The sequence below is a fragment of the Balaenoptera ricei genome, chromosome 3 (assembly GCF_028023285.1).
Source record: "Balaenoptera ricei isolate mBalRic1 chromosome 3, mBalRic1.hap2, whole genome shotgun sequence".
Taxonomy (NCBI): Eukaryota; Metazoa; Chordata; class Mammalia; order Artiodactyla; family Balaenopteridae; genus Balaenoptera; species Balaenoptera ricei.
In genome coordinates this window covers 41,129,326-41,145,335 of record NC_082641.1, presented here as the reverse complement: position 1 = coordinate 41,145,335, position 16,010 = coordinate 41,129,326, and the positions used below count along the sequence as shown (strand labels likewise).

Sequence of the window (16,010 nt, the reverse complement as noted above, 5' to 3'; positions counted from 1 at the left end):
TGCATATATCCTGGTAGGTAAATAAACCCTGTATCTGGAAGGTATTCTGAAAACAGTCAAGTTAGTCATCTACAAAATGACCAGAGGAGATGCGGAGGGATGATTTCACTTTCTGTTGTGTATGTTTCTGTAATGTTTGGATTTTCTATCCATGTACATTTAATATCTTTTTTTAGAAAAGACATTAAGAGAAATTATCTGAGAGGTAGGATTAGGAGCCACTTTAGCTTTATTCTTTAAAATTCTCCATATTTTTTTTAACTGCATGATATACTTAAAAGAATAGGAGAATGTCTGAGAATCCAATTTACCATCACAAAAAATACATAGCTAAGATGTTAGTAAAAGTGAAGTCCCACTTCAGTATTGTATTTATTTCATCTTAAAATATCTGAAAAAATTGGCCATGGTGGAAGAATGGAATTAGAAAAAGGCTCTATTAACAAAAAGCATTCAGGATGAGAAAGAAGCATTAAAGGTAGGAAGGAAAAAAATCAGGTAATGTGGTGCTATCAATCTCTTTGGCTGCATCTGTTTTCAGTTACTTATTTTAGCAGCTGAGGGCCCTTTGAAATCTGCAGTTACTGAATAATTTTTCAGGGATGGATGACTTGGGCTATACTTTGTTTCTGCTTTTGCTGTTTGCAACTCACTCGATAAGGAAGCATTCTTTTCATCTTTGCTCATGTGTCTCTAGCTCTAGACATAATGACATATTTTCCTTTTTGTTTTTGCTCAGGGATCTGTTGGATGATCTACATATTCCATGCTTTAGGGGCTGGAGCGATGTTAGAGAAATCTGCGGTCACTGGACGCTTTGAAGCGTGGCTCCTTGGGGATACACCGCTGCGTGTTTTCCAGGGGTCACTGATCTGTGCTGCAAAGCTGCCTTAGTGTTTCAGCAGGTAGAGAACTCTGGTTCCCAGGCTTGGAAATGGGTGTCACCTGCAGCCTGTGTACCTGCATAGCTGTGCCCCAATGTGTCTGTGCCCATGAACCCACTTCCCTTCTTGAAGGTGATCCTATTAGACCCTGTGTGGTCTACATGTTATTCACCTCTCAAGACACATGTCTCTCTGAACAATTCAAGATAACTGGTATCAACTAGTACCATTTTGCCTGGTGCTCTCAGGTTTACTTGCTTTGGGCGGGCAAGAAAATGGAATAACTCATGTCCTTCTGGATGACCTCTTTTGAAAAATGCCTCATTTTCTCCTGGTTGGAAGAAACCCCTAATCTGCTATGTCGGGAATTTTCCACCCAGAAACTAATTTTCTGTAACTAGATTCAGTATTTGTGTTTGGGGCTTCAGCGTCCAGGAGTGTGGACATTGCTTGAGATCTCATGTAGACAGTAGGACACAGGCGTGGAGAAGGAAGTGGCGGCAACTCCTCGGGGCCCTGCGAGTTCTGCTTTGACAGCCCGTCCGAGGGCCTGCGGGGGAGTTTCCCTTGGCGTGTGACAGAGGATTATTCCTTTGTCTTTCTGGTGTTTCTCTTAGTCAATAAACCTAAAGAGTCCCTCAAGATTCCCCTAGGGACCAGTTTGTCCCTGGACTTCTGTTTTAGTTGACAAGGAGGAAATATTTTAATTCAAATTCCCCAGTTAAGAATGAGCATATAGAGGACTTGTTCAGTCATGAACCAAATATGTTATGAGCCAGAGTGATGTCCACGGTCACAGGCTGCCCACTGTTTCACCTACCTTGTTATGTGAATTTCGGCATCATACAGCAGAGAGAGTTTGAAGTTGACTGAATTATCTGCCTTGTTTTCCTCGTAGCTTTCACTATTGAAAGGAACATGAGGAAATTAGTGAAAGAGAAATATTAGAAAAGCCACCCATCATTAACTCATGACTTCATCATGTTTTACCTTAAGGCTTGGAAACTGACAGAGGCCTGATTCTGAAGGTTTTGAAGATTGAAGTCGAAGTTAATAGTGAAAGTCACCTATACACAAAATGAAAATTCATCAATCTATGATGCTTTGTGCTCCGGGACCAACATGAAAAAAAAAAGTGTCCCATAAAAGTAAACTCACTCCCATTTGATTCTGAATTTTATAAACCTTAAGCTTTATAATTTGTAGAATATCTATGTATTTGTCCACCTTGCCTTACCTTCAGAATAGAACTGAATTCACCTGACATATACATACAGCACATCACAGGCACTTAACACTTATCTGAATTTGAAGGCTTTGTGCTGATGTAAAATTTGCTTACCAGGGGTTAAAAATGATATCCATGACTCTGTAAAGCACTTTGACCAGTGTTGGTCAATGTGTTCAGAAATAAAGAACTTTCTATATTGTATGTGCCTTTGGGAATGAACTGCACAGGGGAAAATCCCACTTTTATTAATAACTTAAAGAAAACATGCAGATATTTAAAAACTTCCTCTAAATATGCAGGCAACATTGATAGTCAAATGGATAAAGAAGATGTGGTACATATATACAATGGAATATTACTCAGCCATAAAAAGGAACGAAATTGGGTCATCTGTAGAGATGTGGATGGACACAGAGACTGTCATACAGAGTGAAGTAAGTCAGAAAGAAAAACAAATATCGTGTATTAACGCATATATGTGGAACCTAGAAAAATGGTACAGATGAACCGGTTTGCAGGGCAGAAATTGAGACACAGATGTAGAGAACAAACGTATGGACACCAAGGGGGGAAAGCGGCGGGGCGGTGGTGGTGGTGGTGGGATGAATTGGGAGATTGGGATTGACATATATATACTGATGTGTATAAAATAGGTAACTAATAAGAACCTGCTGTATAAAAAAAAAAAATTTTTAAAAACACATGCAGGCAGTTATTTTGTGGTGCCTATCAAATGACGATACCTAATAAAGATGGTTCATTGGTTAACACCAATGGCAAGGAGGAGCCAGCATGGATTTAAGGATAAAATGCAAGGTGTACCTGTTGTTCCCTTTTTAAAGCAGGGTAGCCCACATTGCAGGTAACAGACTTCTGAGATGAAGCGATCTGGCATGTCACTTCTGTCCCATCAACCTGAATGAGACCAAGGAAACAATGATTAGTATGCAATGTGTGTATGTGTGCATGCACACGCACATACGTGCTGAAGGATGTATAAACCACCTGGAAATTCTAGCAGTAAAGTTGGTTCACACCATGACTTGAAAGTCTTGTATGAATTGTCCAAGTGGGTAACATACTCTTTTTTTATTGCTAAGCAGGACACCCAACAAGACAAAGGAGAGGTCAAATACTGGAATTTTACCCAGAAATAAATCATATTTCTTATATTTCAGAAGCACAAAATAACTTTAATCCACTATTTAGAAATGCTGTCTTTAATATATACTTTTCTCTCAGTATATTTCAAAGTTGTAGTTTCAAGAGAAAGACAAAATATAGTTTCTGTTTATACCTTAAATAATTTAAAGAATCATTTTAGTTTTCTTCAGGTTTTTTTCTCTTTAAAATAAGAAGTTGTCATTTGGCACAAGAAATTTAAACACTGAAGTCAGAATAGGTTTAGAACACTAAATCTATTAAGTTCACATTGACTTTAAACTGGATGAAACCATTTTTTAATCCTTTCATCAAATAGTGAATTTGGAAAATCTCAGCTTTTTCCTTCTCTCCTTTTCACTGCTTGGTGGCAGAGGAGGGACCAGGGGGACATTCATGGGCAAGTGTGTTCCTGGTATAGCGATCAAGTCAACATGATTAACTGACCTCATTGGAATGCAGCATCTTGGCAGCAGCAAGACCTGTGGTTACTAAGCTCGGGCTGAGCTGTGGGACTCTAATTTCTCAGAGCAAGTGCAGCTCCCAGCATCTGTGCGGCACCGAGGAAGCCTCATCACACAGATGGCTTGAGGAGAGTTTATTGTAGAGTCTGGCTACTACTGCCAAGTGTCAGGGCAAAGGAAAACTGACCCAAGCTGTGAAGCAGAATTGGTCTAGATACACAGCCAGGCTGTGTTCTCAAGTGGTTTAACTAGTTGGGAACCACAAGTCAGGACTGATCATGCTCAGGGTTAAGGTGTTTCTTCAGAAAACACAGAGGACATGGAGATTTGAGTATAAGGGAGACGGTAATTGACAACAAGTAGGAAACAGATCAGCAGTTAACACAGGGTGCCTTCACATACCGGCATGGACCAGGAAGCAAAAAACAGATTTTCTGAAAAATCAACAACAATCCCACTGTTGTATGCACTTTCCTTTTTGTTTTTCAGTGTTACTGAAAATGTTAACCTTTTGTTTTGGTTGCTGACAATGAAGGGCTGTTGTCTGTTAAAAGTAAAAAGGAGAAAAAGAAAAAAAGTCATTACAGTATTCAAACACTTTACTCATTAAAAAAAACCTCTAGATTTACTATTTAGAAGACAGAAAATTGCTTAATAATAAATTATCTTCATAGTAAAATAATATTGACAATGAATGACTAAATGCTACTGGATTTTCTTTTTTGTTGCTTTTAATTACATTGCAGAAAAAAGCACCATCCAAATACAAGTGGTTTTATATTTCTTAGTGTTTTACTTCTATATGGATGAGAGAAATTGAAATTTATGTTTTTATTTTTTTTATTGACATATAGTTGATTTACAAGATTAGTTTCAGGTGTACAACATAGTGATTCAATCTTTTCAGAGATTATACTCCATTTAAAGTTATTACAAAATAATGGCTATATTTTGCTGTGCTGTACAATATATGCTTATTACCTATCTATTTTATACATGGTAGTTTGTATTGCTTAATCCCCTACCTCTGTTTTTCCCCTTCCTCCTTCCCTCTGCCCACTGGTAACCACTAGTTTATTATTTTTAACTGTGAGTCTATTTCTGTCTTGCTATATATGTTTGTTTTATTTTTTAGATTCTCTATATAAGTGATAACAAAGTATTTGTCTTTCTCTGACTTATTTCATGAAGCATAATATGCTCTAGGTCCATCTATGTTTATTGCAAATGGCAGAATTTTATCCTTTTTATGGCTGAGTAATATTCCATTGTATATATAAATGTGTGTGTATGTACGTATATATATGTGTGTGTGTCACATCATCTTCTTTATCCATTCATCTGTTGATGGACGCTTAGGTTACTTCCGTATCTTGGCTATTGTAAATAATGCTGCTATGAACATTGGGGTGCATCTATCTTTTTGAATTAGTGTTTTTGTTTTCTTTGGATTCATATCCAGGAGTGGAATTGCTAGATCATATGGTAGTTCTATATTTAGTTTTTCGAGAAACCTCCATACTGCTTTCCATAGTGGCTGCACCAATTTACATTCCCACCAACAGTGTACAAGTGTTCCCTTTTCTCCACATCCTCACTAACATTCGTTGTGTTCTTTTTGATGATAGCCATCCTGCTAGGTATGAGGTGACATCTCATTGTGGTTTTGATTTGCATTTCTCTGATGATTAGCGATGTTGAGCATTTTTTTATATGCTTGTTGGCCATATGTATGTCTTCCTTGGAAAAATGTCTATTCAGGTCTTCTACCCATTTTTTTAATCGGGTTGTTTGGTTTTTTGAGTTGTATGAGTTGTTTATATATTTTGGATATTAACCCCTTATTGGTCATATCATTTACAAATATTTTCTCCCATTCAGTGGGTTGTCTTTTTGTTTTGTCAATGGTTTCCTTTGCTGTGCATAAGCCCTTAAGTTTAATTAGATCCCATTTATTTATTTTTGCTTTTATTTCTTTTGTCTTAGGAGACAGAGACAGAAAAAATACTGCTACAATTTATGTCAAAGAGTGTTCTGCCTATGTACTCTTCTAGGAGTTTTATGGTTTCAGGTCCTTACTCCATTTTGTGTTTATTTTTGTATATGATGTGAGAAAATGTTCTAATTTTATTCTTTTCCATGTAGCTGTCCAGCCTTCTCAGCACCACTTATTGAAGGGATTGTCTTTTCTCCATTGTATATTCTTGCCTGTGTCATAGACTAATTGATCATAAATACATGGGTTTATTTCAGGACTCTCTATTATGTTCCAATGATCTATATATCTGTTTTTGTGCCAGTACCATGCTCTTTTAATTACTGTAGCTTGGTAGCATAGTCTGAAGATACTTCTAACTTTGTTCTTTTTTCTCAAGATTGCTTTGACAATTTGGGGTCTTCTGTGGTTCCATATAAATTTTAGAATTATTTGTTCTAGTTCTGTGAAAAATGTCATGGACATTTTGATAGAGATTGCATTAAATCTGTAGTTTGCTCTGGGCAGTATGGACATTTTAACAAAATTAATTCTTCCAATCCAAGAGCACAGGATATCTTTCCATTTCTTTGGATCATTTTCAGATTCCTTCATCAATGTTTTATAGTTTTCAGAGTATAGGTCTTTCACCTCCTTGGTTAAGTTTATTCCTAGATACTTTGAAATTTAGATTTTAAAGGTTTTTAAGAGTTATAGATGTTTCTTTTATAGAAAAAAATCTCCATAAACATTCACCCAAATGAAGTAATCTAATGTGTCTTTTATTTCTACAGTTTTCACTGAACTTTAAAGCAAAACTTACTGAGCTGCTGGCAGCTGTTGAACATCTAGAACTAGATCAGAGATGCAGACTCCATCATCACCACAATCTTTATAGAAAGGGATCTACAAAAAAGGAAAAATAATCCCAGAAATTTGCTCTTGAGTTAAGAAAGCAAATTGTGGAAGAACACATATAGTATTACTCCATTTACATAAAGTTCAAAACCATGCAAAACTAAACAGTGTTTTAGGAATATATACATGTTTAGCAACATCAGAAAGAAAAGCATTGATAAATGCAAAATTCAAGATGATGATTTGCTTTGGGGGAACAAGATAAAAGTGGGTATGATGGGGTGGGGAGTGATACAGAGAATTTCAGAGGTATTGGTACCATTTTATTTTTTTTAAGTGGGTGGTGAGCACAAGGTGTTCACTTTATTGTTATTTATTTCTTCAACAAACATTTATTGAGCACCTGCGGTGGGCCAAACACTGCTCAAGGTGCTGGGAATAGAGCAGGGAACAAGGAAAACAAAAATCCCTGCCTTCATGGAAATTACATGCTGGTAAACTTTACATATAAGTAACTGTATTTCAGTTAGAAAATTAACAACTTAAAGGCTATGTCCTAAGTAGCCTTCAAACACTAAGGCAGTGACTGTGAAACTTTGGCAGCTAGTCTGAATTCCAAGAAGGGCAAACCACACTTACACTGAAGACCTTGACTGTCTCAGAGTAGGCTTCTAGGGCAGGGTTAGTGCCAGGGTTTTCCAGACTGATGTTCACACACAGATCCAGAGAGCTGACAACATCAGAGGGCTCCTAAACACACACATGCACAGAGTCAGTTGATTAGGGCACGGCAGCTTCAAAACAAGAAAACAACCACAAATGTGTTCATGATTAAGGACACAGTCTACTCTCAATCATGCAGAATAGCTCTGTTTTGAATTTTCAAGGCTCTGGCTTCTTCACTTCTGTCCTAAGTCTGCTCTTAGCCTCTCTGCTTCTAAGAGACTTAAAAACCTGGGCTCAGTAAAAATTTGAAGCAGTAATTCTTAGTTAAGCTCATCAGTAATCTCATTATTTATACACAAGTAATTATCAATATTTAGATGAGATGTCCAGTTTTAAATGCTCAGAAGACCCCTCTGTCAGTACCAAGCTCTGGGGCTGTTGGCCATGTTCTTCCAATTCCTATTGCCAAGACTTATGGAGTCCTTAGGTGTCCTGACCAAATCTCTGGAAGAGAATATTAGGACCTACAAGGGAAAGTGCCCAGGGTTGGCTGTCAGGAATGGACAAGAGGACTCCCTTCCTTAGAATCTAACTTTAGTCTACAAAACCAGATAAAAGTGTTTCCCACACTTCAAACCAAGCTCCCCAACTTCTGGCCTAGCTGACTGTTAGTGGCTGAACTGCTTTTTGCACATAGAAGATGATGCACATGTCACTCTACAGACATTAAAACCAACACTGTCCAGCTACAAGTACGACATTTCCTCTTTGTCTTTAGTAAAAACAGTGGAGGATTTGCAGTGTTCCAGGAGGCCTGGGCCGCTTCCGGTTTTTGAGGTTTCCTGTCTATTGAAAAATGAAAATAATGCCAAAGCAGGGTTGCAAATGCCATCGAGCATTCTTCTTCAAGAAAGAACAATGTCTGTACAATGGTAAGCACTAAAAATGAAATCTGCATTTTCCTAGACGTGATAGCTTTATTATCTCTTAGTTCGTTCACAGGCAGGACTTACTCCTATCTTGAGCCCTTTTGGAGGGGCCTGACCACTACGATGTCTTCCTGACTACAAGGAAATGTGTCCTCGGCTGGCTGCAGGGTTGGCACATAGGATGGACTTTGGTATTGATAGCAAATGTGGTGTGTTACCTGGAACACCTGTGGTCTTAGCTGACCACAATAACACACACCTCGTAAAAACTTCACAAGTATACATGTCAGAGAACAGGAGATATATCTATATACACACATACATACATACACCACAGCCTGGCTGTCTTCATTCCCCCACAATGGATTACACATTTAATTTGATCCACCACTTAGCACAAGGGTAAGAGAGAATGGAATCTGGCTTTTATTCCTTTAAAGAAGCTGTATAATTGGCACATTAACAACAAAAAAGTCCAGGCCTTCACAAAGAAGAAACCTTCAACTTGAATATAAATAACTCAACTGATTTTAGTTCATCTGACCATTAACTTTGTTTTTCCAACTCTTATACTTAGCATTTCTTGAGATGTTATCTCTGTACCATCCATCTACATCAGAAGTATTTGGGGATGCCCCTTAGACCTGCGCATTCCTTGGACCTTCAAACCCAAATTTCTGGTGGTGGGGTTCCAGAATATCCATTTTATAAAAGTTTCCTTGGCAATTCTCATGCATCTTAAACTCTGAGAACCACATTCTAGGAAAGTTCTTAAACAACTCTTTTAAAAATAGTTTCCTGAGTAAATTACACTTTCAAATACCATTACATGGTTTCTAGGGGGAAATATTCATGTAATTTATAAAATAGATTTTCTTTTCGTTTTCTCCTGAGAAGCACTTTTCCTACTTGGGAGAGTTTCAAAATCCATGTGAACTGTAGTAATTATGGCATAAGATTATAGCCAATAATTTTTACCTGATAATCTACCATCCTTCACCTATATCAATTTAATCCAATAATGGAAAGGACAATTAGAATTGTCCTTTTCAGTCGTTTAAAAATAAATAAAATTTCTCATATGAAAATGTCAAAATAAAATTTATGGTCAACTAAAAGTTCTTCCTGTTAAACATTTAAGAAAGCACTGTCCTTGATTTCTTTAAGAATCTTATTTTCAGCCCTTTTACTTGCAATCCCAAATAAAATTTAATGCAAACTAACTTACACAATAATAGAATGTGACCATATATACTAGTATAAAGGAAATACACTCCTGTTCATAGATAAGAAAAGCATTAACTAGAAGAACAAGCATTTATCTAACTCATAATCTTCCATTTTAGGCTTTCGCCATTCATTAGTCTTTAAGAAGAAATGAGATGAAAGGGATGACTGAGGCCTCACCTGTATGTGGATGATGTACTCAGAGCAACTCTGTGCTTGACTTACTATCGTGGTCTTCTGCAAGCACCTTTCATTATTTTCTTTAAATAATCCCCTGGAGGTTACTCTGGATGAATATTGGTCTGCATCAATTGTGATGTTATATACAATGGCTATAATAAAAGTCAAAAAGAAATGTTATTACAAATAAACTTTTAAGGAAAAAGCATCCCTGTTTTATCGTGTCTTATTGGGTAAAGTCTTTGACTTCAAGAGAACAAAAACCAGTCTTTCTATTGAGGGACTGTGAACCATGGATGGCCTATGATATTTGTAATTCTAGCTCTGGTATGATGTGTCAGTACGTGACTGTGGATGCAAAGAAATGTGATTCAAAGAAACATGGCTTGATGCAGTGGAAGGAAAAGTAGATTCGCCACCAGGAAATCTACTGAATGAAGTTGGTCAAATTACTTCCTCAAATATCGGTTTCATTGTCCATAACGTGGTGACATGAAAAGGAAAGGAACTGTTGAGTGCCTACAATTGAACACATTCTTATATGTTATACAAGTTTTACAATAAACCTGGAATGTGGATATTATTATCCTATTTTTCAGATTATGAGCAGAATATTATCCTATTTTTCAAAATAATTCACCTCAGTTCATACAGCTAGGGCATGGTCAGAAATAAAGTGTGGGTAATTTTGAAATCAGATCCCATGTTCCTGCTGTTTCTATGCAGTTTTGAGGATTCACTGTTATTTGGGGATTAAGTTAGATACTCTAAGGGGACATGTATAGTGCCTGGCATATTCTAGATGCTTACTTGGGGAAAGGCATGTAACATTGCAGTAACAAGTTCTGAATCAGACAGATGTTTTGAATCCTAATCCCACCACTTACGAGCTTTAGGCAATTTGCTTAACCTCTTTGAACCTCCATTTCCTCATCTATAAAACAGAGATACTGTTTTATATACTAACCCAGGGAAGTATAATACTAACTAGTATTATATAATACTAACCTAGGGAAATGGAAATGAGAAACAAATGTGATAAAAATTGATGTCAGTAGCCAATGTCCAAACTATCAGAACCTTCAATAAAGTCTGCTGGCTACATGTCCAAAACTGAGAGAGAAGATCTGATACTATTAATAGCATCAACTGCCTTATTTGGGACTACTCTGTCTTATTACTTCCAATATTTTAAAGGTTGAACATACTTCCAAAAGCATTCTATGTGCTACCTTTCAAATATCTATTAGAAGTGATGTATAATTTTTCTTGCTCCGATGACTTAATGAGGTTAACAAAGATAAAATACAAAGGAATCAAGAACTAAAAATAAATGGTGAAAATAAAGCAAAGGAAAAGTTATGCTGGGGAAGTGATTGTAGCTAGGACAAAGTTAGTAGGTGTGGTAATTATACTGTTTTATTTTTTTCCAACAGCTTGGTAAAAATGATACATAGTCACATAGGCAATATAATAATCCTTTTTATGTTATTAACTTTAAACTGGAGTGTGCACCTGATGCAATAAATAATAGAAGCCATATGCTTTATAAATTCACTTTTCAAAGTCACGGAGATGGGATTCCTGTCTTACATACTATTATTGCCAGGTAATTAAGTGACAAATGATCATGACTGTGTAGACCTAAGGCATTAAGAAGGATTCAAAGGGAAAGATGCCCAATAGCAGGAGACCCTAGACAATGAGTGGAAGGGAATGAAATTCTCAAAGCAGAACGCCCTTTTTGAGTGTGTGGCAACAGAAAAGGTGAAGTACAGTCAAAAATTGGAAGATACATGAGACAAATCCATGCTTCAGGGCCAGGAGAGGTGACCTACCAGTCATTTCTGCCAACTAACAGATTTTTCAAAATTAATCTTTTATATTTAATGTTTTATTCCCCCAGATTCATTGAAATATCATTGACATAGAACATTGTGTAAGTTTAAGGTATACAACATAGCGATTTTATATATTGCAAAATAATTACCACAATAAAGTGAGTTAACATACGCATCACTTCACAAAGTTACAATTTTTGTGTGTGTGGCGAGAACTTTTAAACTCAGCAACTTTCAAATATACAATACAGTATTGTTAATGAAAATCACCATGCTCTACGTTCCATCTAGCCACTTCATGTTTATACAGTCATGGTTTTTGACTCAACTATCGCGGTAACTGAGATGGACGTGCTACAAGGCAGGTCTGTGAGATGTGCTACTCAGAGTTGGGTCAGTGTTTGAACACCTGAAAGGAAAAATGCCAGATGAATATGAAAAGCAGGAAATATGGAAAGCGTGCCAAGATGTGAATCGAACTTTTTGTGTTCGTAAGCTACTTATTTCTTGGTATGAATCGTGACAAATAACCTGCCTCTATGTTTTTACCCTTTAAGCTAGTTTATTTGTTCACCACCTAATGAAATAGCTGTAGGAACTACAGGTTTCTAAATTTTAGAGCCAAAATCTGATGAAGGGGGATTAGGACCCATGAAACAGCAGCAAATGAAAGAAGGTAGTGTTGGATCAAGTGCTAAATCAATGGCTACATATTGAGGGAACTGAGACAATTGGAGCAGGAGAGATGGAGGTGAGCCGCGTGGTTAGAAAGACTTCAGAGAGCTTGTGGGACCTCACCCAGGCCCTGGAAGATGACTGGACCCATCCAGGGAGAGACGACAACAGCTTCTGCTGACATCTGCTCACAGACTTCCCTACTCTCTCCTGCTGATAGGACATGCCTCAGACTTTCACTCACTTCTTTGGATTATTTAGAAAATGTGAAACACTGGGCACAAATTATATATTGTTTTATACTTTCTCATTATTTCATGCTTATTAAATTTTTAAGAATAGGAACATTTGATCCTTGTACTGAACACACTCTATCGAGATCATGGCAAAGCCAACCTACAGTGTACTCATTTAATACGGGCTTGAGTTCAGTGTAATCTGCGCGTGCCCATGGTTTTCAGTTAGGAAGGTGTGGGTAAGAGAGACTTAAAGGACAGATTGGGAGAGCCTATGATTATGTCATTGAAATTATGACCTTCAGCAGCAGAATGTTACGTTCTAGAGATGACGGATGAAGGTCTAAACAAACCTTCCACACCGAATTAACCATTCTCAGGCACCTCAAATATGTGGCAATTCAAATGTCTGCAAGACCCTTACTTCTTTTGGTTTCCAAATCCAAAGTATGGGTTACGTTCAGGACTAAAACTCTATATGCAAACCTATCTGTTGTATAGATTATTTCAGGTTTACTCACCCACTTGATTGTTTTGCTTAGCAGGTCTAAACTTGGCACTGAAACAGAGTTTAAGGTTTATCTCAGCATTCTTGTTGAGCAAAGTGATTTTTTCTGGTGTGAATGAAGCAACTACAGATACATCAGCAATACTCTGTGACCTGAAAGACATAAATGTTAAAAAAATTATTCTCAGGAAGTTACCCAGAAAAACCAGTCTTAGCACCCTATAGGAATGTGACCACAAAACGGCATTAACCTAGCTTAACTGATCCCCTCAATAAATTGATTTGACTCCATGTGTCTTGACTTTTTAGAAGAATCAAATTCACCTTCAAAGAAAAAAGTTTGGCTACCATGGACTATCTTAAAAGAGAATGTCATAATATAGTAAGTATATAGCCTACCAAGCATGAGGCCAACCAAGGTGGCTACAGGGTGATGTTCACTGAAAGGTATGATTTCTTACAAAACTGTTTACAAATCAGCCTTATAATTATGTGTAATCATACCTTGTATTATTTTAATGCTACTTTTAACTGATTTTAACTGATTTTATTCAGTAAATATATTTTCTTTTTTTCAAAGTCTTAAATATTATCCTTGAGTTTTATTTTTTCCACATGAAGGTTTCATTAAAATGATGCACTAAGGGACTTCCCTGGTGGTCCGGTGGTTAAGACTCCGCACCTTCACTGCAGGGGGCACGGGTTTGATCCCTGGTTGGGGAACTAAGATCCCACATGCCGCGCACAGCGCAGCCAAAAAAAAACCAATGCTGCACTAAAAACAATGCACTTCAGCCTTTAAAAGCACAAGTGAGATACTGTAAATAGCTTCACTGAACTCAATGTAATTTACTCAATAGGTAATTTTATTTTCTGTTCTTGATGTATTTGGACATTTAAAAAAGCACACTTTTCAGCAGACATGAATGGATAACTGAACTATATTTTCTTGGGGACTCTTGATCAAATTCTCTATTTCTTTTTGATTTCAGTCCTTCACCAGCCCAATATATTTATTTTTGTCCTTGACTCACGTGGCTCTTGAATACCTTATTGTTCCCCCCTGCTCTTCAACTCCTCCTGAGGTCAACGAGAGGTCAGCTAAACCTAAATAATGGCTTCTTGTTTATGACCAATAATTGTAAAAGATACCTTTTAACCACATGAGAAGTTGCACTTTACTTGTGTGGTCTCAGTGTTCAGTATTTTTAGAGCATTCTTATGAGAATTCTTTTCTGCAAGCTGAGGTAAGGCTATTTGGAAGATAATAATCAGAAATATCCTGAATACCATTTCAAGAGCTTTGTCTTTTCAATGTACTTTTTCTGCTCACTATATAGAGAAGAGAAACTTGATTCTAATGTTAAGCAAATATTTTTTTCCTCCCACCAGGAAAAACATATTCCTTCCTCTATGCAAACTATGACATATAAATGTCGTAGAGTCTTATATAACGCATGTGACATTTCAGTAATACTGGCACAGCAATCTGCTCTACTTAGCAGCCCATTTGTTCGTTAGCTAGTTTGTGTCTGGCTCTCACTGACTCACCAGAGCAGAATGACCTGGCCAAAGGCACCAACAGACACATCAGTGATGGAATCCCCATTTAAATCTCCATAGCCATCCAGGGATCTCCCAAAGTACTGGAGGTGGCTCCTGAAGGCTCCATCAGACCCCAAGATTTTCTAAAAGAGCAAGTTTGAGATGAAATTATACTGCATGACAACTGAAACAGAAAACAGGCAGCATCTACATTGCCCTGGTATGTTCTTTTTTTTAAAAAAATACTTTAGAATTATTTATTACAAGAATTAATAATCATACTTTTTAAATTTGTTTATTTACTTATTTTTAACATCTTTATTGGAGTATAATTGCTTTACAATGTTGTGTTAGTTGCTGCTGTATAACAAAGTGAATCAGCTATACATATACATATATCCCCATATCTCCTCCCTCTTGCGTCTCCCTCCCACCCTCCCCATCCCACCCCTCTAGGTGGTCACAAAGCACTGAGCTGATCTCCCTGTGCTATGTGGCTGCTTCCCACTAGCTAGCTATTTTACGTTTGGTAGTGTATATATGTCCATGTCACTCTCTCACTTCGTCCCAGTTTACCCTTCCCCCTCCCTGTGTCCTCAAGTCCATTCTCTACGTCTGTGTCTTTATTCCTGTCCTGCCCCTAGGTTCTTCAGAACCATTTTTTTTAGATTCCATATATATGTGTTAGCATATGGTATTTGGTATGTTCTTTATATGGCCGTTTCCCAGGTTGTTTTATTCTCCACAGAATTCCATTGATTTTTCAGTCACATCTTATCTCATCTGATTATCATTCTTGCAGCCACATTTTCATCAAAGAAACAGCATGAATCTCTCACATAATATAACAAAGCAGTGAAAGATCAGTGGACTGGGAAGGAGTTGATGCAAGTTTGGGTCCTGATTCTTCTCCTAGCTCACTTCTTTCAGGTCTTTATTCAAAAGCTGCCTTCTCAGTGAGGCTTTCTTGGTCACCCACTCAAATACCTGATATCTCCCAGCCTGAAAATTTATTCCCTATTTTAGTTTTTTAAAATTCCTTATCATTTATTATTATCTGGATTATTTTATCTTATTTATCTCATTTTTCCCCTGTCTCCTCCACAAGAATGGAAGATCCACAAAGAGCACAGTTTTGTCTGTCCGGTACTTTACAGCATTCCCAGAGACTTATCAGCGCTTGACACACAGTAGAGGTTCACCAAGCATCTGATGAATGAGTGAATGAAGTTATAAAACAAGAGGGGTGGATTGGATGGTCCGCATGATACTCTCTAGCTCTAAAGGAATGATACTCACATGTAAATAATCACCATGAAACTGGATTACCTGGGAATACCTCAGGCGAATGGTGCCCTCATGACCATTGTAGATGTACACAGCTCCAGAGTTCTGATTTTCCAAAGGTGAACCAACGATCACATCATTAAAGCCATCCATATTGATGTCTGAAAGAGCTGCAATCGCTGAACCAAACCGAGCATTTTCAACACCCTCGGGGCCTCCCAGAAATTGGTGCCAATTCAAAACGCCCTTGCAAAGGGGAAAGGGGAAAATTAAAGCAAACCTTACATTAACATATACACACTACTATATATAAAATGGATAACCAACAAGGACCTACTGTATG

General features: G+C 37.4%; 1 protein-coding gene across 1 annotated transcript in view; it reads right to left on the bottom strand.

Moving 5' to 3' along the window:
• Positions 1 to 16,010, bottom strand: part of ITGA2 (integrin subunit alpha 2) — a 105,267-nt gene that overhangs the window by 16,592 nt on the left and 72,665 nt on the right. The window contains exons 14-23 of the mRNA XM_059916368.1: positions 15,710 to 15,913; positions 14,387 to 14,523; positions 12,849 to 12,988; positions 9,576 to 9,727; positions 7,213 to 7,323; positions 6,539 to 6,621; positions 4,143 to 4,284; positions 2,938 to 3,030; positions 1,875 to 1,951; positions 1,705 to 1,788 (exon numbers count right to left, since the gene is read on the bottom strand). Coding sequence (XP_059772351.1) covers positions 1,705 to 1,788; positions 1,875 to 1,951; positions 2,938 to 3,030; positions 4,143 to 4,284; positions 6,539 to 6,621; positions 7,213 to 7,323; positions 9,576 to 9,727; positions 12,849 to 12,988; positions 14,387 to 14,523; positions 15,710 to 15,913 — 1,223 coding nt within the window. The remainder of the gene's footprint in view (positions 1 to 1,704; positions 1,789 to 1,874; positions 1,952 to 2,937; positions 3,031 to 4,142; positions 4,285 to 6,538; positions 6,622 to 7,212; positions 7,324 to 9,575; positions 9,728 to 12,848; positions 12,989 to 14,386; positions 14,524 to 15,709; positions 15,914 to 16,010) is intronic.